Genomic DNA, 21,757 nt, shown 5'->3' with positions numbered 1-21,757 from the left:
TGTGTTTTTAGTAGAGATGGGGTTTCACCATGTTGGCCAGGCTGGTTTCAAACTGCTGCCAAGTGATCTGCCCGCCTTGGCCTTCCAAAGTGTTAGGATTACAGGCGTGAGCCACTGTGCCCGGCCAGGAGCCTGTCCTTGATTCATGCCAAAGCACTAGTATTAGCATCAATCAAGGCACTAGTAATACTAGTGCCTTAGCATGAATCAGGACCAGGATCCTGGCCAGGCACATACCTTTGCTACTGCACTGTCCGTGAAAAAAGCAAACAATATTTTAGTAGTATTCTCAGGGGTTCACAGGAGTTCATGGCCTGTACTTGGAGAGATGCCGTTGACTGCTGTCACTCAGTGTTTAGGACTGCTGTTCCTTCCTCTGAATTTTTCTGGGTATCTCAGGTGATGTTTCTTGCTTCATTATTTTGTTAACAATATTTATGACAATTAGGTGAGCTCCTTGAAGATGAGAAGTTGTCTCTTAATCATTATTATATTCTGTGTTTGGTTCATAGTACCTGGATCACAGGTAATTAATAAGTGCTTGTGGAATGAATGAGGTGATTGAAATAAACAGATTTAAGAACACCAAAACTAGTTTGGAATCTTTAACTAGAGGAGGAATGGCTTTTTGTTCCTCTATTCAAAATTCCTGAGGTCATGTATTTTGGGCATAAAACTTTGAATAGTTTACAATGATGTCTCACAATTACATAAAATACGAAATTATTCATCCTTGTTTTAGAACTGATTTCCGTGACTTAATTAATGCAAGAATGGATCAAAGGCGCATGCTTGAATATCTGTCCTTTGAAAACTCTTTGTAAAATACAAATAGGCCGGGCGCGGTGGCTCAAGCCTGTAATCCCAGCACTTTGGGAGGCCGAGGCGGGCGGATCACGAGGTCAGGAGATCGAGACCATCCTGGCTAACACGGTGAAACCCCGTCTCTACTAAAAATACAAAAAGAAATTAGCCGGGCGTGGTGGCGGGCGCCTGTAGTCCCAGCTACTCCGGAGGCTGAGGCAGGAGAATGGCGTGAACCCGGGAGGCGGAGCTTGCAGTGAGCCGAGATCGCGCCACTGCACTCCAGTCTGGGCGACAGAGCGAGACTCCGTCTCAAAAAAAAAAAAAAAAAAAAATAAAAAATAAATAAATAAATAAAATACAAATAGACACTTTCTTAAAAATTATTGAAAAAATTAGTTTTAATAGTTAATGTCATAACTATTACTATTCCTTTTAAAATCAGGGACAATATTGAGTTGACTGCTCTCCCTTTTTGTTGTGTAGTATTACGGTATTTAGCAGTGTTAGTGCAGTCAGATAAAAACACCCCAAACAGGTTAGAAAGAAGCAAAGCTTACTATTTTCAGGTGATACTATCTTTTTGAAAAATCCAAGGTTCTAATTTGAGAACTATTATAGCCAAAAAGGGTCAAAATAAACAGTTCCAAACTATAGGATAAAAGTAAAATACTTCAAAAGTAATTTATTGGCAGCTGGGCGCGGTGGCTCAAGCCTGTAATCCCAGCACTTTGGGAGGCCGAGACGGGTGGATCACGAGGTCAGGAGATCGAGACCATCCTGGCTAACACGGTGAAACCTCGTCTCTACTAAAAAAAATACAAAAAACTAGCTGGGCGAGGTGGCGGGCGCCTGTAGTCCCAGCTACTCGGGAGGCTGAGGCAGGCGAATGACCTGAACCTGGGAGGCGGAGCTTGCAGTGAGCTGAGATCCGGCCACTGCACTCCAGCCTGGGCGACAGAGCCAGACTCCGTCTCAAAAAAAAAAAAAAAAAAAAAAAAAAAAAGTAATTTATTGGATATATGCAATGAACAACATCCTATTTACAACAGGATTCAAAAATTATTTCTCTTTCATAATTGAGAAAATTTAACCCCTGATAAAAGTGATTTGAACAGGCCACTTAATTACAACAGAATACTAGCCTTTAAGGTCAGTGCTTTTAGCTTGAGACCCTTAGGTTGGACTTTTATATTATCTTTAGAATCTGCGGAGTATAGTTGCTCATGCCTGTAATCCCAGGACTTTAGGAGGCTGAGTCAGGTGGATCACCTGAGGTGAGGAGTTGGAAATTAGCATGGCCAACATGGTGAAACCCCGACTCTACTAAAATTACAAAAAAATCAGTCAGCCGTGGTGGCGCTGCTGGCATGCACCTGTAATCCCAGCTGCTCGGAAAGCTGAGGCAGGAGAATCGCTTGAGCTGGGGAGGTGGAGGTTGCAGTGAGCTGAGACGTGCCACTGCAGCCTGGGAGACTCTGTTTCAAAAACAAAAAACAAAACAAAACAAAAAAACTTGTAACAATTTTTACTAAATTCATTTAAAGATGGTAAAGTTTTATTCACCTTTTATTTTTGCCTTGTAATAACTTCAAATTAGTACTTTATCTTAAAACATTTTATTTTCAGGGTTTTGGTTAGAGGAGTTATATTGAAAAAGTATTTTTTATATTCTTTTTTAAAGTTTTTTAATTATAAGAAACTTCAAACTTACAAACTGAACTGATAGCATGTTAAACCACTAAGTACCTGGCACCTAAATTTAACAATCATTAAGGTTTTGTTCCATTTTTTTCTTTTTTTGCAACTGTATTTAAAAGCAGTTGGCATATTACTGCCGTATCTCTTGCATATTATTTCTCCCTTACGTATTTCTGTATACATCACTGTCTTAGTCGACTTGGGCTGCTGTAACAATATACTGTAGACTGGGTAGCTTAAAACAACAGACATTTCTTTTTCACAGTGCTGGAGGCCGAAAGTCTGAGATAAGGCTGCCATCATGGTCAGGTTCCAGGCGAGACCTGTTCTTGGCTTGCAGATGGCTGCTGTCTCACTGTGCCATCGCGCTTAGGAGAGTTAGGGAGCAAGCTGTCTGGTGTCTCTCCTTATATAATCCCATCCTGAGGTCAGGTGCGGTGGCTCATGCCTGTAATCCTAGCACTTTGGGAGGCTGAGGCAGGTGGATCACCTGATGTCAGGAGTTTGAGACCAGCCTGGCCAACATGGTGAAACCCTGTCTCTACTAAAAATACAAAAATTAACTGGGTGTGGTGGCAGGTGCCTGTAATCCTAGCTACTCAGTAAGCTGAGGCAGGAGAATCGCTTGAACCTGGGAGGCAGAGGTTGTAGTGAGCCAAGATCGTGCCATTACACTCCAGCCTGGGCAACAGAGTGAGACTCTATCTCAAAAACAAAAAAAAAAACAACGAAAAAAAAAAACAATAAGAATCTCTTCATGAGCCCCACTATGATGCCTTCCTCTAACCCTAATTACCTGCCAAAGGCCCCACCTTCAGATATCACACGGGGTAAGGGCTTCAACACAGGAATTTTGGGGGGACACAATTCAGCCCATAGCAATCATGCATTTATTACATAATCATAATGCATTATCACACCCAACAGAATTATCATAATTTTTCTGGTGTCATCTAAAACTCATATCAAGGTCGGGCATGATGGCTCATGCCTGTAATCCCAGCACTTTGGGAGGCCGAAGTGGGCGGCTCACTTGAGATCTGGAGTTTGAGACCAGCCTGGCCAACATGGTGAAACTCCATCTCTACTAAAATTACAAATATTAGCTAGGTGTGGTGGCAGGTGCCTGTAATCCCAGCTACTTGGGAGACTGAGGCAGAAGAATCGCTTGAACCTAGGAGCCAGAGGTTGCAGTGAGCCAAGATGGCACCATTTGCACTCCAGCCTGGGCAACAGAGAGAGACCCTGTCTCAAAAACAAAAACAAAAACAAAAACAAAAACTCAATCCATGTTCACATTTCCACTGTCACTTTAGGGAATGCCTTTTTACAGTTGATTTATTAGAATTGGGAACTCAGAGTGTGTTAAATTCGTTATGCTTTTAAAATCTGGAAGTGGTTTTAAAAGTAGTTCAGTAAGACAACAGACTCTTTCCTCAACCAACGTGTTAGTATGAAAAAGAATTTAGAGGAGGGATTGCTATAGAGTAAAATTTACTTAAAACGTATAACAACAAATGTAATGGGAACCTTTTTTTGGTTTTCATTCGTAACAAATCAGCTGTAAAAAGATGGTAATATCCTAAATTCTTTTTTTTTTTTTTTTTTGAGACGGAGTCTCGCTCTGTCGCCCAGGCTGGGGTGCAGTGGCTGGATCTCAGCTCACTGCAAGCTCCGCCTCCCGGGTTCACGCCATTCTCCTGCCTCAGCCTCCCGAGTAGCTGGGACTACAGGCGCCTGCCACCTCGCCTGGCTAGTTTTTTGTATTTTTTAGTGGAGACGGGGTTTCACCGTGTTAGCCAGGATGGTCTTGATCTCCTGACCTCGTGATCCGCCCGTCTCGGCCTCCCAAAGTGCTGGGATTACAGGCGTGAGCCACCGCGCCCGGCCGGTAATATCCTAAATTCTATATAACTCCACTATTCTGGAAAACTGGTACATATACATATTTGAGTTATAAATTAAAAAATAACATCTTGAAAGTATTTTCATTAAAGGTTTTATGTTTTTAACAAATTATAATGGTATTTTAAAACAGTCCCAACACACTAAAGAAAAATTTGAGGGAAGATATTGTTAAAAGTCAAGTCATCATTTTGTGAGGTAACTTTACAAACTTTTCCAAAGCAGAATTTATCATAGTAGTTTACTAAAACGTTGTAAAGAAAAGAACATTACTTTTTTCTCTGTGTTTTCTATTAACTGTGGTGAATATTTGATGTGAAATACTGTTCAAATATGAATTTAACCAGTAGGTGGCAATAAATCAATACCAAATTTATTTTTAAGAAAAGTTCAAGAAAGATACCATAAATCGTAAACAAGATAACATTTGATTTTTTTCACAAACATTTTTGTGTTTTTTGGTTTTAGTAAATGTTATTTAATTTGAAAATTTGGTATATATGTTATTTTTATATGATAAGCAAAGTTGATTTTTTTTTTTTTTTTTAGATGGAGTTTTGCTCTTGTTGCCCAGGCTGGAATGCAGTGGTGCAATCTTGGCTCACCGCAACCTCTGCCTCCCAGGTTTAAGCAATTCTCCTGCCTCAGCCTCCCGAGTACCTGGGATTACAGGCGCCCGCCTCCACACCTGGCTTATTTTTTGTCTTTTTAGTAGAGTCGGGGTTTCTCCATGTTGGTCAGGCTGGTCTTGAACTCCCGACCTCAGCTGATATGCCTGCCTTGGTCTCCCAAAGTGCTGGGATTACAGATGTGAGCCACCGTGCCCGGCTGCTTTTTTTTAATTTTTATTTTTAAAGATAGTCTTGCTCTGTCACCCAGGCTGGAGTGCAGTGGCGCCATCTCACTGCAACCTCTGCCTCCTGGGCTGTCGAGCCTTCCACCTCAGCCTCTCCAGTAGTTGAAACTAGACACATAACACCATGACCAGTTTTCAAAATGTTTTGTAGAAATGAGATCTCACTGTATTTCCCAGGCTGGTCTGGAACTCCTGGGCTCACGCAATTCTCCTGCCTCCGTCTCCCAAAGTGCTGGGATTACAGGTGTGAGCCACAACAACCAGCCCAAGGTTCATTTTAAAGCTATGAGTTGATTTTTGATAATTGAATATTTGCTCATAGTTCTTTTAAAAACTGAGTGATAACGCAATTGTTTGCTTTATTATCTTGTGGCTATAAATAGTCGGTCATGGAATTGGGAATTTTTTGTCTTCCTTTATTAGAAGTTTAATAATTGGCCGGGCGCGGTGGCTCAAGCCTGTAATCCCAGCACTTTGGGAGGCCGAGACGGGCGGATCACAAGGTCAGCAGATCGAGACCATCCTGGCTAACATGGTGAAACCCCGTCTCTACTAAAAATATAAAAAAACTAGCCGGGCGAGGTGGCGGGCGCCTGTAGTCCCAGCTACTCGGGAGGCTGAGGCAGGAGAATGGCGCAAACCCGGGAGGCGGAGCTTGCAGTGAGCTGAGATCCGGCCACTGCACTCCAGCCTGGGCGACACAGCGAGACTCCGTCTCAAAAAAAAAAAAAAAAAAAAAAGAAGTTTAATAATTATTTGATAATAAGTAGTGTTATTTATTTTTTGAAACGGAGCCTTACTCTTGTTGCCCATACTGGAGTGCATTGGTACCATCTCGGCTCACTGCAGCCTCCGCCCCGTGGGTTCAAGTGATTCTCCTTCCTCAGCCTCCCGAGTAGCTGGGATTACAGGCATATGCCACCACACCTGGCTAATTTTTTTGTATTTTTAGTAGAGACGGGGTTTCACCGTGTTGGCTGGACTGATCTCGAACTCCTGACCTCAAGTGACCCACCTGCCTTGGCCTCCCAAAGTGCTGGGATTACAGGCATAAGCTACCGCGTCCAACCAATAAGTAGTGTTCTTTAAGTTAATTAATTAATTATTATTATTATTATTATTTGGGTCTATCTTCCAAGCTGGAAGGCTGGAGTGCAGAGGCATGATCTTGGCTCACTGCAAACCTCTGCCTCCTGAGTTGAAGCGATTTTCCTGCCTCAGCCTCCTGAGTAGCTGGGATTATAGGCATGTGCCACCACACCTGGCTAATTTTTTTGTATTTTAGTGGAGACTGGGTTTCACCATGTTGGTCAGGCTGGTCTCGAACTCCGGACCTCAAGTGATCCTCCCACCTCAGCTTCCCAAAGTGCTGGGATTACAGACATGAACCACCGTGCCCAGACAAACTTTATATGTATTTTAATACCAGAAACATCAGGGCTGGGCGCAGTGGCTCATGCGTGTAATCCCAGCACTTTGGGAGGCTAAGGCGGGTGGATCACGAGGTCAGGAGTTTGAGACCAGCCTGGCCAACATGGTGAAACCCCAACTCTACTAAAAATACAAAAATTAGCTGGGCGTTGGTCGGGTGTGGTGGCTCATGCCTGTAATCCCAGCACTTTGGGAGGCCAAGGTGGGCGGATCATGAGGTCAAGAGATCGAGACCATCCTGGCCAGTGTGGTGAAACCCCATCTCTACTAAAAATGCAAACATTAGCCAGGCATGGTGGCGTGTGCCTATAGTCCCAGCTACTTGGGAGGCTGAGATGGAAGAATTGCTTGAACCCAGTAGATAGAAGTTGCGGTGAGCCGAGATTTTGCTGCTGTGACAGAGTGAGACTCCGTCTCAAAAAAAAATTAGGCGGGCGCCTTTAATCCCAGCTACTTGGGAGGCTGAGGCAGGAGAATGACTTGAAACTGGAACGCGCAGGTTGCAGTGAGCTGAGATCACGTCACTTCTCTCCAGCCTGGGCAACAGGAGTGAAACTCTGTCTCAAAACAAACAAAACAAAACAAAAAAACCCCCAGAAACATAGCATTGTCTGATATAAATGACTAGAAGAAATCAGTGTATATTTATATGTAATAATGGTATAAATGTAGATTAGTTGGTATTTATATTTGGATCAGTTATTACAGCATTAGGCTAGAATGTTTGGTAAATGGTACATAAAGCATGATACTATTTATAAACATTTTCCAAAAGCTCATTACCAAATATTGTTAATAAATGTATATGTATATTATTTTCTGTCTCTCCTTCTCTCATAAAACTGTACAAAATGAACTAGCAGGAAGCAGAAAGTAACTACTGCTGGAAAGTAGGAAAGAGATTGGCTCTCAGGATGTTTTTTTCAGGGAATATGGAGCTATTTCTTGTAATATTAGCAGTTTTCATTTCTGAGGGACAAATGTGAAAATACTCTTTTTTCTCTAGTGTATTGTTTGAATTAAAAATACTGTATACAGTTGAACATGATCCTGAGCAGAGCAACCGGTGATTACTAAACGTTAATTAAATTTGTCACTTCAGATTAGAAATTTTTGAAGGTCTTTGTTTTGTATATTATCTGTATACACAAACTGCTAAATGTTATTACTTAATATTTGTTACAGTAAACATTTCTGGGTATTATCCAACCTATATTCTTATAATTTCTAATGTAAAATTTCATACATCACAATTTACATCCATAGTTTTAGGCTTTTTGCTTGTTTCTATTTGTTTGTTTGTTTGTTTGACGGAGTCTCACTCTGTCGCCCAGGCTGGAGTGCAGTGGCGCAATCTGGGCTTACTGCAGCCTCCACCTTCCGGGTTCAAGCTATTCTTCTGCCTCAGCCTCCCAAGTAGCTGGGATTACAGGCGAGCGCCACCACACCCAGCTAATTTTTGTATTTTTAGTAAAGATGGGGTTTTGCCATGTTGGCCAGGCTGGTCTCCAAGTCCTGACCTTGTGACCTGCCCACCTTGGCCTCCCAAAGTGCTGGAATTACAGGTGTGAGCTACCACGCCCGGCCTTATTTTTTTATATAAAAAATTACAGAACACTTCATGAATTTGCTAGTCATCCTTGGGCAGAGGCCATGCTAATCTTTTCTGTATTGTTCCGGTTGTATATGTGCTGCTGAAGTGAGCACTTATTTTTTGTTTGTTTTTTTTGAGACGGAGTCTCACTCTGTCACCCCGGCTGGAGTGTGGTGGCACCATCTCTGCTCACTGCAGCCTCCACCTCCCAGGTTCAAGCTATTTTCTTGCCTCAGCCTCCCTAGTAGCTGGACTTACAGGCACCCACCACCATGCCTTGATAATTTTTGTGTTTTTAGTAGAGATGGAGTTTCACCATGTTGGCCAGTCTGGTCTTGAACTCCTGACCTTAGGTGATCCAACTACCTTGACCTCACAAAGTGCTGGGATTACAGGCATGAGACACTGTGCCTGGCCTACGAAGCGAGCACTTATTTTTTAAATATCACTGTTTTCTCCCCACTGTGGATATCTTTTGTGCAGTTAGTTTTAAGGTTAGGAAGAGTAATTTTTTTTTTTGGAAATAGAAGGTATTTTGAATCTAATTGAGTTCAAAGTTATGAGCAATGCTAGTTTCTGTCATTATTTTCAGATTGTCTTTTAGAAAGTGCAACCAAGTTTATAGTTCTGTTGATCGTGTGTATGTACTTGTTTTGCTTCATCTCCATCAACTTTTGGCTTCACATTTTGTTTAGTTTTTTCAGGTGACGGTGAGGAATGTACCTTTCCCTTTGTTGATGATTTGTTGTGTGGGAAGCTGTGTTTTTCTTGGTGCTTTAGAATGTTGCCTTGTATCAGTCGCCCTTGTTTTGTTGGTGTCACTAAGGTTGGTCCTCTTTTACCTGCTTTGGGCCTTTGTGCTGCCGGCTTTCCCCAGTCTTCATCTGGTTGGCATGTGTTCTTCTTTTTTTTTCTTTTAGAAATGGGGCTTCATCCTGTTGGCCAGGCTGGTCTCAAACTCCTGGCCTCATGTGATCCACCTGTCTCGGCCTCCCAAAATGCTGAGATTACAGGCCTGAGCCACTGTACCTGGCCAAGGTGCAAGTTCTTCCTTTTGTCGTAAGCTTTGATGTCATGCATTGGAGACTTTGATGACTGTTCCATCTGTGGTCCCTCCTAAGTTCGTGTTCCCTTGGAGATATGTGTCTTTTCCTCTAGTACTTATTTATTGCAACTTGCTGTATGCTTTTTGTGCTGTTTACTGTGTTTTCTGCTAGACCTCAGTTCTGTGAGATGAGGGCTCATACGTGATTTATTCAAACGCTGAAAAATCGGCCTAAGCACAGTGTATGAAATGTTGTATGCATTTAAAAAGTAGTTGTTGAAGGAGTGAACTTGGCAAAGGTTTACGTGTTTTATGTCAGAACTCATTTAACTTTACTATTCATCTCTCTTGTCTCTTTACTCAGAAATTACTTTTTCTCCTTGTGTCCCCCAAAGCCAGGATATGGTTTTAAGATCAATAGTTTATGTAATGGATTATTTATTTGTAACTCTTTGATACATCTGAACTTCTTTGTTGAATATACTATGAAATATGGTCTAAATTAATTGTGCAATAACTATTTGTTTTAAGTACATTTATTGAATTATTTTACCGTTTGTGGTTGTTTTAAGGATTTAACATTTAAATCTGACTAGAGAAATACTATTTTAGTCTATTTATCAGTACTCAATTTGTATTTTGTTTGCCATCACCTCTTTTTTTTTTTTTTTGAAATAGAGTCTCGCTCTGTTGCCCAGGCTGGAGTGCAGTGGCACAATCTTGGCTCACTGCAACCTCTGCCTCCCGGGTTCAAGTGATTCTCCTGCCTCAGCCTCCCAAGTAGCGGGGATTGCAGGCATGATGCACCACCACACCCAGCTAATTAAAAAAAAAATTTTTTTTTGGTAGAGATGGGGTTTCACCGTGATGGTCAGGCTGTTGTTGAACTTCTGACCTCAAGTGAACCACCCACCTTGGCCTCCCAAAGTGCTGGGATTATAGGCGTGAGCCATCACACCCGGCCTTCTTTTTTTTTTTCTTTTAAGACACAGGGTGTTGCTTTGTCACTTGGGTTGGAGTGCAATGACAGAATCACAGCTCACTGTAGTGTCAAATTCCTGGATTCAGGGGACCCTCCTTTTCTCAGCCTCTTGAGTAGCTGGAACCATAGGCATGCACAGCCATGCTGGCTAATTTTTTTTTTTTTTTTTTAAATAGAGACGCGTCTCACTGTATTGCCTAGGTTGTTTGCAAACTTCTGGCCTCAAGCAGTCTTCCTGCCTTGGCCTCAGAAAGCACCTAGATTACAGGCAGGAGCCACTGCATGTGGCGCTGTTGCCACCACTTTTTAATCTTAGTGTCGCTGGCGTGGATGCAGTTTTAGAATCCTTCTTACTGTAAAGTATGAATGCCCTTTTAATCTAAAAAATTATCGAATTCGTTAATTCTAGTAGTTTCAAATTAATTTCCTTGGGTTTTCTAGGAAGAGTCCTGTCAGTATTAAGGCGAATGTTTATTTCCCCTGTTGTTAATGTTTGCCGCTCCTGCTCTCCTTTTCTTCCAACCATTATAAAGATTTCTAGCTATGGAATGAATAGAAATATGGAGACAGGAGTCAATTCTCATTTTGTTACTGGTTTTATTTTATTTTTATATTTATTTTATTTTATTTATTTTTTTGAGACAGAGTCTCGCTCTGTTGCCCAGGCCGGAGTGCAGTGACGCTATCTCAGCTCACTGCAAGCTCTGCCTCCTGGGTTCACTCACACCATTCTCCTTCCTCAGCCTCCCAAGTAGCTAGGACTACAGGCGCCCGTCACCACGCCTGGCTAATTTTTTTTGTATTTTTAGTAGAAGACGGGGTTTCACTGTATTAGCCAGGATGGTCTCAATCTCCTGACCTCGTGTTCCGCTTGCCTTGGCCTCCCAGAGTGCTGGAATTACAGGCATGAGCCACCACACCAGGCTATTTTATTTTTATTTCTAATATTTTTGAGATGGAGTCTTGCTCTGCTGCCCAGGTTGGAGTGCTGGGACGTGATCTTGGTTCACTGCAACCTCTGCCTCCTGTGTTCAGGTGAGTCTCCTGCTTCAGTCTCCCGAGTAGCTGGGATTACAGGTGTGTGCCACCACGCCTGGCTAATTTTTGTATTTGTTTAGTAGAGACGGGGTTTCACATTGTTGGCCGGGCTGGTCTCGAACTCCTAGCCTCAAATGATTTGCCCGCCTCGGCCTCCTAAAGTCCTGGGATTACAGGCGTGAGCCACCATGCCCGGCCCTTTTCTAATAGAGTTCTTAAGCCACAGAGATGAGCCCTTTCTTCTATTTTTCTACAGGAGAAAATGGGGAAAAATGCTGAATTGGGTGTCACTTCATTTTCTGTACCCTTTACCATCTTCTGCTGCTCTTTTGTTCTGTTTCCTAGCATTCTTTTTTTTTTTTTTAAGACGGAGTCTTGCTCTGTCGCCCAAGCTGGAGTGCAGTGGTGCAATCTCGGCTCACTGCAGCCTCCACCTCCCAGGTTCAAGCGATTTTCCCCACCTCAGTCTCCTGAGTAGCTGAGATTCCATGTGTCCACCACCATGCCGGGCTAATTTTTGTATTTGTTTCCCAGCATTCTTAGTTTTCCCTGCTCTTTCTGTTTCAGAATCTTATCTAGTTCTGTCTCAGTCCTTGATGTCTTCATCTTCTTGTAATACCTACTGTTCTCTTCCCCTTAAAACTACCTTATCCATCCACATTAGTACATGAGAGTTTGTTATCTTCTTTCATTTTTCAGATCTATTTGTATTTCAGAAAAGAGCTTTCTTTTAAGGTGAGGGAATAAATTAGATGACTAATAGGCAGTGTGACATGGTGAAATATATAAAGATTCAGGCAATGTGGGAGAAAAAAATTTGGGGGAGGTGGTTAAAACTGGTCCTATAGATCAGTAATATGTAAACTCTTTTCTCATATCTGAGACTGGAACTCGCAGTTCCTATTCTATGTACTTAATTAAAAATACTTAGTTTTATTTTTTTATTTTTATTTTTTTTTTGAGACTGAGTATTGCTCTGTAGCCCAGGCTGGAGTGCAGTGGCATGATCTCGGCTCACTGCAAGCTCTGCCTCCCGGGTTCACGCCATTCTCCTGCCTCAGCCTCCCGAGTAGCTGGAACTACAGGCGCCCGCTACTGCGCCCGGCTAATTTTTTATATTTTCAGTAGAGACGGGGTTTCACTGGGTTAGCCAGGATGGTCTCGATCTCCTGACCTCGTGATCCACCCACCTCGGTCTCCCAAAGTGCTGGGATTACAGGCGTGAGCCACCGCTCCCGGCCTATTTTTATTTTTTAGGAGATGGGGTTTTGCTGTGTTGCGCAGGCTGGCCTTGAACTCCAGGCCTCAGTGATCCTCCCACATCAGCCTCCTGAGTGTCTGAGATTACAGGTACATGTCACTGCACCTGGCAAAGTTTCTATTAAATTTTTTTTTTTTTTTGAGACAGAGCCTTGCTCTGTCACCGAGGCTGGAGTATAGTGGTGTGATCTCAGCTCACTGCAACCTCCACCTCCTGGGTTCAAGTGATTCTCCTGCCTCAGCCTCATGAGTAGCTGGGATTACAGGCGCCTGCCACCACATGTGGCTGATTTTTTGTATTTTTAGTAGAGACAGGGTTTCACCATGATCGCCAGGCTGGTCTCAAACTCTTGACTTCAGGTGATCCACCCACCTCGGCTTCCCAAAGTGCTGGGATTACAGGTGTGAGCCACCACCCCTGGCCTTTAAAAAGTGCTTTAAAAAATACATTGGGCTGCATATTGATTTACCACTCCTTCCACTCTGTAATCTATCCTCCAGCCCTGATCCAGTTTGGATGTAGTTGGGGATTTTGATTGGAATGAGCCCAGTGATAGAGTCATTTGTATGTCTCCCCTGGAAGTCTGATAATCTGTATCTCTGCTATCTTCTAGAAGAAACTTCTATAGGCTGGGCACTGTGGCTCACGCCTGTAATCCCAGCACTTTGGGAGGCCAAGGCGGGCCGATCACTTGAGGTCAGGAGTTTGAGACCAGCCTGGAAAACATGTTGAAACCCTGTCTTTACTAAAAATACAAAAATTAGCCGGCTATGATGGTCGGTGCCTGTAGTCCCAGCTACTCGGGAGGCTGAGGCAGGAAATTGGCATGAACCCGGGAGGCGGAGCTTGCAGTGAGCCGGGATCAGCCACTACACTCCAGTCTGGGTGACAGAGTGAGACTGTCTCAAAAAAAAAAAAATCCTATAAATTTTAGAGTTGTTTAGATCAGCTAATCTGTGTTAAGTATCTTGTGTTCTTTCATTCATTCAGCCAGTGTTGGGCACCTACTATAAATGGGCATTGCTAGGCCCTGGGGATGTAGTAATAAACCAGGGCATGTGGGCCTCACCCTTCAGCATCTTGTTATTTTGTTATCTGGCTGTGGAGTCAGATGTGTAGCAATTAATACATCTCAAAATGCGGTGTGAAGTGGTGGGAGAAGTATCAGATGCTAGGGGAAGCTTCATCTGGACTTGGCAGGGAGGAGAACGTCAGGATGCTGGCGAGGGGTACAAAACCAAGAGATTGGCAGTGGTTAGCAAACTTCTTCTGTAAAGGACCAGATACATAATTTAGACTTTTCAGGCCATGTGACCTCTATTGCAACTGCTTAACTCTGCCATTGTAGTGTGGAAGCAGCCATGGACCATAGATAAACAAATGAGCATGGTTGTGTTCTAATCAAACTTCAGTTATGGACACAGAAGTTTGAACTAACTAAGAATTTTCAGGTGTCATGAAATATTCCATTGATTTTTTTTCCCCCAGTCATTAAAATAAAAATGTAAAGGCCATTTTTAGCTCATGTGTCCTAACAAATACAGCTGGCATGCTGTAGCTTGCTGCCTCATGGAATATGCTGCTAAACTGCTCATTATTGGGGGTCTTTTGCTTATACCTTGAACTTTTTTTTTGGTACGGAGTTTTGCTCTTGTCGCCCAGGTTGGTTGGAGTGCAGTGGCATGATCTCAGCTCTTTGCAACCTCCGCCTCCTGGGTTCAAGTAATTTTCCTGCCTCAGCCTCCTGAGTAGCTGGGATTACAGGTACCCACCACCACACCCGGGTAATTTTTTGTATTTTTAGTAGAGACCAGGTTTCACTATGTTGGTCAGGCTGGGCTTGAACTCCTGACCTCAGGTGATCCACCCGTCTCCACCTCCCAAAGTGCTGGGATTACAGGCATGAGCCACTGTGCCCGGCCACCTTGAATTCTTTACAAAAACATTTGCCATGTGGTAGACCTGTAGTCAGAGCATGAATTATGCTTTTAGCAGGAGAGAAATTTGTAGATAGGGTTGAAAATCATAGTGTTTCCGTACCTCTAGCTGTTCTTTTGAAACATTCCTGTAATTCTGGGCATTGAAAGGATGTTAGGACTTATGAGGGTGACTAATAAGTGGCATACATGCAGAGGGACTTGAATGGCATAATTGATAGTACTTACAAGGCCAGTCATGATCTTGCCAATTACTCGCTGTTTAATGTTGGGCAAATCAGTGCACTTCTCTGAGCCTTGTCTATCCATGAAAAAAGAGAAAGTAAACTTATTATAGTTATTTCTCAGGATTACTGTAAGTAATGGAGAAGATGATGTACTTCAAAGCAGTATGAAAAAGTTCTTTGTACTATGCCTTTCTGCAGCTTTGTTTCAAATTTTAAAAAGTCACTCTGACCACCGTATGGGGAATGGATTATAGAGTGGCAAGAGTGAAAGCTAGGAGACTAGAGAGCATGCTGTTGGAATAGTCTAGTTGGTGGGTTGTAATGTGGCTTGACCAGGTGGTCTTAGTATGAGGAGATGAGGTAGTCAGATTAAGGACCTATTTTGAATGTAGAACTGATTGGATTTAATGATAGGGTATGAATTAAGAGGAAAGTCAAGGATGACTTTTTAAAAATGATTTTTTCTTTCTTTAATTTTTTTAAAAAATTATTTTATTTATTTTTATTTTTGTTTTTTGCTTGTTAACAAACTCTTGTGTCAAGGGCTGACTTTCAGTAGATTGCACCGAGGCAGCTGCCCTGCTACCTATGAAACGTTGACCCAGAAGCAGGTCATCTGTGAAAGGTTTAGTGCCAGGTTTCCCCATGAACGTGTGTTGTGTGACAGGAGAGGGGGTGGCCACCTTTACTGCCACACTTTGTTTCCCAGGAAGAGGGGCTTTCCGCACCAGACCCGTGTCCCCATGCGTGGTAGGGCAGAGTGTCTCGCCAGCAGCAGGGGACCAGTAGCCGAGGCTATCCAAGGCCCTGCGGCATTGCCCTGTTTTTCCGCCTGGATGGGATTCTGACTTAGAGGCCTTCAGTCATAGTCCCACAGATGGTAGCTTCGCCCTGTTGGGTTCTCAGCCAAGCACATACACCAAGACTTTTTTTGTTATTGTTTTTAAGAGACAGGGTCTTCTCTTGTTCAGGTTGGAGTACAGTGGTGCGATCTAGGCTCACTGCACCCTTGACCTCTTAGGCTCAGGTGATCCCCCTGCATCAGTATCCCAGGTAGCTGCGACTGCAGGTATGTGCTACTGTGCCTGACTAACTTTTTAACTTTTTGTAGAGATGAGTTCTCGCTATGTTGCCCAGGTTCGTCTTGAACTCCTGGGCTCAAGCGATCCTCCTGCTTCAGCCTCCTAAAGTGCTCAGATTACAGGTGTGAGCCACTGTATCCAGTTGATCTTTTTTTAAATTTTTTTGCCTTGAGAAACTAGGGGAAAATTATGCCATTAAATAATGGACATCATTTTAAAAAAATAGAGTTTGTCAGAAGACTTGGTTTCTAGTCTTAGTTCCTCTTTAGGATGGCATACGAACTTGTCTTGACATTTCTCTCTTGGTTGCTTCATGTGGACTGCATGGCATTTACAGAGGGATCAACAGAGTTCCTTAGCCATACACACTAGTTCTTGATTTCACAAAGGCATGTAATAATCTCTTGTGACACCTTGTGAAAGAGCTGGAGAAATGTGTTTTATATAATTGTAAGCCTAGCTATTTTAACACCCATTCTCCAAAAGCATAGTCACTAGTTTCAAAGATGCTCTTTAGTGGTGAGGTAAAATGCTTTCTTTGATTCTGTTTTGTTAATTGTTTTTTTTTTTTTTTTAATTGTGTGACGGCTTAGATCACTTGATTATTAGGTTAGTATGTGTAAGGGTGTTGACTGCTGCCTTTTTGGGGGAGAATACAGTTGGGATTTATAAAAGCTTGCTTGAATGAAACTGCCTCTTAAGTGATTGTTAATGAAGAATGGCTCCAGTTGACTTCCTAATGTACCTTCTGCAATTAACATGGTGGATTTTACAATAGGAAAGATAGGACTATTGAGTATTAATGGTAACAGATTTTTTTTATTTTCATTTTATTTTTTTGAGACAGTCTTGCCCTGCTACCCAGGCTGGAGTGCAGTGGTGTGATCTCGGCTCACTGCAACCTCCGCCTCCCGGGCTCAAGCAGTTCTCCTGCCTCAGCTTCCCAAGAAGCTGGGATTACAGGTGTGCACCACCACATCCGGCTAATTTTTGTATTTTTAGTAAAGACGGGTTTTCGCCACATTGGCCAGCCTGGTCTGAAACTCCTGACCTCAGGTGATCTGCCCACCTTGGCCTCCCAAAGTGCTGGGATGGTAGCAGATATTGACAGTGCCAGGCATAGTGCCTCATGGACACAGTCACTAAAACGGTAACATTCCTTAGCATTCTATGGGCCTACCAACTTTGCTTATTTGTATTGCACATTCATTAGCTAGATTTTCTGTTAAGAATAGTCTGACCAGGCCGGGCGTGGTGGCTCACGCCTGTAATCCCAGTACTTAGGGAGGCAGAGAATTGCTTGAACCTGGGAGGCGGAGGTTGCAGTGAGCTGAGATTGCACCACTGCGCTCCAGCCTGGGCAACAGGGCGAGACTCCATCTCAGAAAAAAAAAAAAAGGAAAAGAAAAGGAAAGAAAGGAAAGAAAGAGAATAGTTGGCTGGGCACGGTGGCTCATGCCTGTAATCCCAGCACTTTGGGAGGCCGAGGCGGACAGATCATGAGGTCTGGAGTTCGAGACCAGCCTGGCCACCATAGTGAAATCCCGTCTCTACTAAAAATACCAAAAAAAAAAGAAAAAAAAGAAAATTAGCTGGGTATGGTGGTGGGGACCTGTAATCCCAGCTACTTGGGAGGCTGAGGCAGGAGAATTGCTTGAACCCTGGAGGTGGAGGTTGCAGTGAGCCGAGATAGCGCCATTGCCGACAGTGCGAGACTCCACCGCCCCCCCGCCCACACGAATAGTCTGACCAAAGTGTTTTTAAGGAGAGAGAGTTTGAATCCTTCCAAAAATCTATTTTTCCTGAGCATACTTGAGTTGGTCTTTCATATCTGGAAGAATGCCTCTTTAGCTGAAGTTTTTCACCCAGTCAGCTTGGGTCCACTACAGGGAAGATGTGAGTGTCATGTCCTCAAATTATTCCTATAGTGTTGAATATGTAGTACCTTATCTTTTTGGAAATTAATGTATTATTTCCACTATGTTCTTCTTAAAATATTCACTCTAAAAGGCAAGAAACACTATTCCTTTATGTTCTGTGTTAGCATGTAGCATCTGGTACACTTTGGTGCTGAGTAAAGTATGTAGCAAGTAGCTGAGAAGAAAGACGTTTTTGTTTTCAACATTCTTAACAGTGCAAGTATTATAATTTTATTTGCATTAAGAGTCAGCCCTTGCAAAAGTAATAGACTGCCTACAGTGTCTCAAACACGGAATATGGGTAGGTGTTTTTAGAAAGATTCTATGTGGTTCTCCTTTGTAGCTGGAAGTTTGAAATTTAGGAGGAAGTCATATGTTGCTTGCTATTTTCTAACATTGGTGAAGGTAATGCAGACGTGAATATTTGCCACTGCTTGGGTTTGCAGAAGGCTTTACCTTCATTTGTTTTTGAATTTTGTTAAGGAAGTTTTAGTGTATACTTTTCTGTAGCATTTTTTTCTCTAGCATAAAATTTCAATATTTATGTAAATGTATGTTCTTACTGTTTCTTTTTGTAGGACTTTTTTTTTGGATGGAGTCTCACTCTGTTGCCCAGGCTGGAGTGCGGTGGTGCCATCTTGGCTCATTGCAGCCTCCACCTCCTAAGTTCATGTGCCTCAGCCACCCAAGTAGCTGGGACTACAGCAGCGTGCCACCATGCCCAGCTGACTTTTGTATTTTTAGTAGAGACAGGATTTCACCATGTTGGCCAGGCTCGTCTCCAACTCCTGGCCTCAAGTGGTCCACTCACCTCGGCCTCCCAGAGTACTGGGATTACAAGCATGAGCCACCGTGTCTGGCCGGACATTTTTGATCCTGTGTTTTATCTCCAACTGCACCCAGGCTGTGAGCCAGGGAGGCTTTAGAGTTTTAGTGGGGACCTTGGAGCTGTGGAGAGCGTTCCTTGGCTGAAGTGGAGATGTATAGACTAGCTAATAAGACATCTGTGCAAACTTTTTCTTTTTGTCATTGAGGTTATATTTACATAACATGAAATTCACCATTTTACAAGTGAACATTTCAGTGGCATTTAATACATTTGCAATGCTGTGCAGCCACCACTTCTGTCTAGTTCCAAGATGTTTTGTCACCCTAGTAGGAAACTCTACCCATTAAGCAGCTGCTCCCCATTTCCCCCTGCCCCAACTCCTGTGAGCCAATATGGATTTTTGTCTCTGTTGATTTACTTCTTCTAGGTATTTCATGTAAATGCAGTTATATAAAACATGACCTTTTGTGTCTGGCTTCTTTCACTTTGCATGATGTTTCTGAGGTTCATCCATATTGCAGCATGGATCAACATTCAAGACTCCCTCTGTTGCCCAGGCTGAAGTGCCGTGTCACGATCTTGTCGCACTGCAGCCTCCGCCTCTGCCTCCTGGGTTCAAACGATTCTCCCGCTTCAGCCTCCTGAGTAGCTAGGACCCCAGGCACATGCTCCTATGCTCGGCTAGTTTGTGGGTTTTTAGTAGAGATGGGATTTCACAACATGTTGGCCAGGCTGGTCTCCAACTCCTGACCTCAAGTGATCTGCCCGCCTTGGCCTCCCGGAGTCCTGGGATTACAGCCTTGAGCCACTGTGCCTGGCCCAACATTCCACTCCTTTTTATGGCTACATTATATTTCATTGTATCTATACACCAGGATTTGTTTATCCATTCATCTATTGGTAGACATTTGGGTTGTTTTCACTTTTTGGCTATTGTGGATAATGCTGCTGTGATCATGGTTGTACATATAATTTGAAGTCCTAGTTTTCACTTCTTTTGGGTGTCTTCCTATGAATGGAATTGCTGGGTTGTATGGTAATTCTGTGTTTAACTTTTTGAGATATCTCCAGTTTTCCACAGCAAAGATACCATTTTATATTCCCACCAGCAGTGTACAAGGATTTCAGTTTCTCCACATCTTTTCCAGTACTTGTTATTGTTGTTTTAACTTTTTATCATTAGCCATCCTTGTGGGTGTGAAGTTGTGCCTCATTTTTATTTGCATTCTCCTTATGAATAATGATGTTGAGCATCTTTTCATATTCTTGTTGACCATTTGTATATTTTATTTGACAGATTCTATTAAAGTCTTTCGCTCATTTTAAAATCAATTAGCTTATTTTTGTTGTTGTTGTGTGTTATGTATTCCAGGTACTAGACCCCTATCAGATTTGTTAACATTTTCTTCCATTCTGCAGGTTGTCTTTTCGTTTTCCTGATAATGTCATTTGATGCAGAAAAGTTTTTAATTTTGGTGAAGTTCAGTGTACAGTTTTTTCTTTTGTTGCACATGCTTTTTTGGTGTTACATCTAAGAATCTGTTGTCATACCCAAGGTCATGAAGATTTACCTGTATGTTATCTTCTAAGAGTTTTATGATTTCAGCTCTTACATGTAGGTTATTATTATTTTTTTTTAATCAAAAATGTGTTTATTGAGATGGTTTCCCACTCATCTTGATTCAGAGTGCTTTTAGTGCTGCTTCCTCCTAAAGGAACATCCTTCTGTAAGCCTTGCTTTTCCTCCTGTAGGCTGGCAGAGGACAGTGGAGCCGCCAACACACAAAACTACCGTTTGCGCATGGCTAAAGACTGTGGTGACTTTATAGCATCCTGGGCATTTCACATCCATGAAGTAGGAATTGGGCCTCTGCACCAGGCGTTTCTTCTTGTGTTTCCTCTTCTCCTCTTCTGGGGAGGGATGAAGGAGATCCTTTGCGAGAGGCACGTTCTTGTGTGGGTAGGTCGTCACTGCCGGAAAGGCTATTTGTCGATTTTAAGTTTATTTTTGTATAAGGTATGAGGAGGGAGGAGTCCAACCTCATTTTTTTGCATGTGGTTACCCAATTGTCTTAGTACCATTTGTTGAAGAGGCTGTAATTTCCCCATTGAGTGGTCTTCGTGTGCAGACTGTTATTGCTGTGCATGTGTATATCTGTTTATCTGGAATTCACTTTTAAGAACTGTGTAAGGGCCAAGTGTAGTGACTCACATCTGTAGTCCCAGCGCTTTGGGAGGCTGAGGTGGGAAGATCACTTGGGGTCAGGAGTTCGAGATGAGCCTGTACAACATAGCAAGACCTTGACTCTTCAAAAAAATTTTAAAAACTAGCCAAGTGTGGCAGTACCTGCCTGTAGTCCCACCTACTTGGGAGGCTGAGGCAGAGGGATTGCATGGGCCTGAAAGTTCAAGGCAACAGTGAGCTATGGTCACACCGCTGTTCCAGCCTGGGCAACAGAGCAAGACTTTGTCTCATTAACCCATTTATGCCTAGTGTTCCATTATTGGAACACTAAGCTTGTGGGAGTTATTTATATCCTGCTCCAGGTGGTTGCCAAGGTCTGACTTTTCACAAAAAATTTTTTGCAACCTTCGACATAAATTGGTTAAAAAAAGGAAAAGCTGTATGTGAAGGTATTTGCCACATTTTGGTTTTTGATGGTAGATAGGGTTTTGTCACTTGAATGCAAAATTAGCTTTATAACTATAACTTTTAAACTAAATGGCTAAATTATTACTGATTTTATTTTATTTTTTTGGGTCATCTTAACAAGATGCATTTAGTTTGCCTCTTGATTTTGAGTACTGTGGAAATGAGCTTACTGGTTGCTGTTTCTGGAAATGTGTACTTTAACTTATTCTCAAGGTAATTATTGATGTGTTTTTAAACTGAAAAACACGAAGAAATTTTATGGATAAGTTTTCTCTATATGTTGTTTTACATAAATTATGTCCATTTTGAAGATGTAGTTCCTCTTCTCCTCTTCCAAATGATTAAGCTGGTAAAATTTTTGTGTTAGAGGAATTAAGGTGAGAGGTGCTGAGCAAAATATGAATCTTCCAAGGTTTGTTCTTGTACCTTGTTAGGGATATGCGTGGGTGTTTGCGTGATTGTGGGAGAAACAGAATGTGTGTATGTGTCACTG

At 42.5% G+C, this 21,757-nt stretch overlaps 2 protein-coding genes, 1 non-coding gene and 1 pseudogene across 18 annotated transcripts in view; 2 read left to right on the top strand and 2 right to left on the bottom strand.

The window, feature by feature from the left end:
• Window positions 1-21,757, top strand: part of SRPK2 (SRSF protein kinase 2) — a 286,321-nt gene that overhangs the window by 45,055 nt on the left and 219,509 nt on the right. The gene's annotated exons all lie outside the window — the stretch shown is intronic.
• LOC114677166 (U6 spliceosomal RNA) lies at window positions 8,301-8,404 on the bottom strand. The gene has a single exon (XR_003728471.2). It is a non-coding gene; the product is annotated as a U6 spliceosomal RNA (small nuclear RNA).
• On the top strand, window positions 12,612-20,337 carry LOC144339911 (zinc finger protein ENSP00000375192-like). Its single transcript, XM_077997165.1, has 2 exons — window positions 12,612-12,862; window positions 18,468-20,337. Exons 1-2 carry the CDS (start codon window positions 12,711-12,713, stop codon window positions 18,706-18,708), a joined length of 393 nt encoding a protein of 130 aa, XP_077853291.1. The 5' UTR covers window positions 12,612-12,710; the 3' UTR covers window positions 18,709-20,337.
• Window positions 20,241-20,592, bottom strand: LOC100423207 (small ribosomal subunit protein eS27-like pseudogene; annotated as a pseudogene). Its single transcript, XR_013415490.1, has one exon. The product of XR_013415490.1 is annotated as a small ribosomal subunit protein eS27-like pseudogene (transcript).

Source organism: Macaca mulatta, chromosome 3 (genome assembly GCF_049350105.2).
Source record: "Macaca mulatta isolate MMU2019108-1 chromosome 3, T2T-MMU8v2.0, whole genome shotgun sequence".
Classification (NCBI taxonomy): Eukaryota; Metazoa; Chordata; class Mammalia; order Primates; family Cercopithecidae; genus Macaca; species Macaca mulatta.
This window is presented reverse-complemented; position numbering and strand designations above follow the sequence as displayed.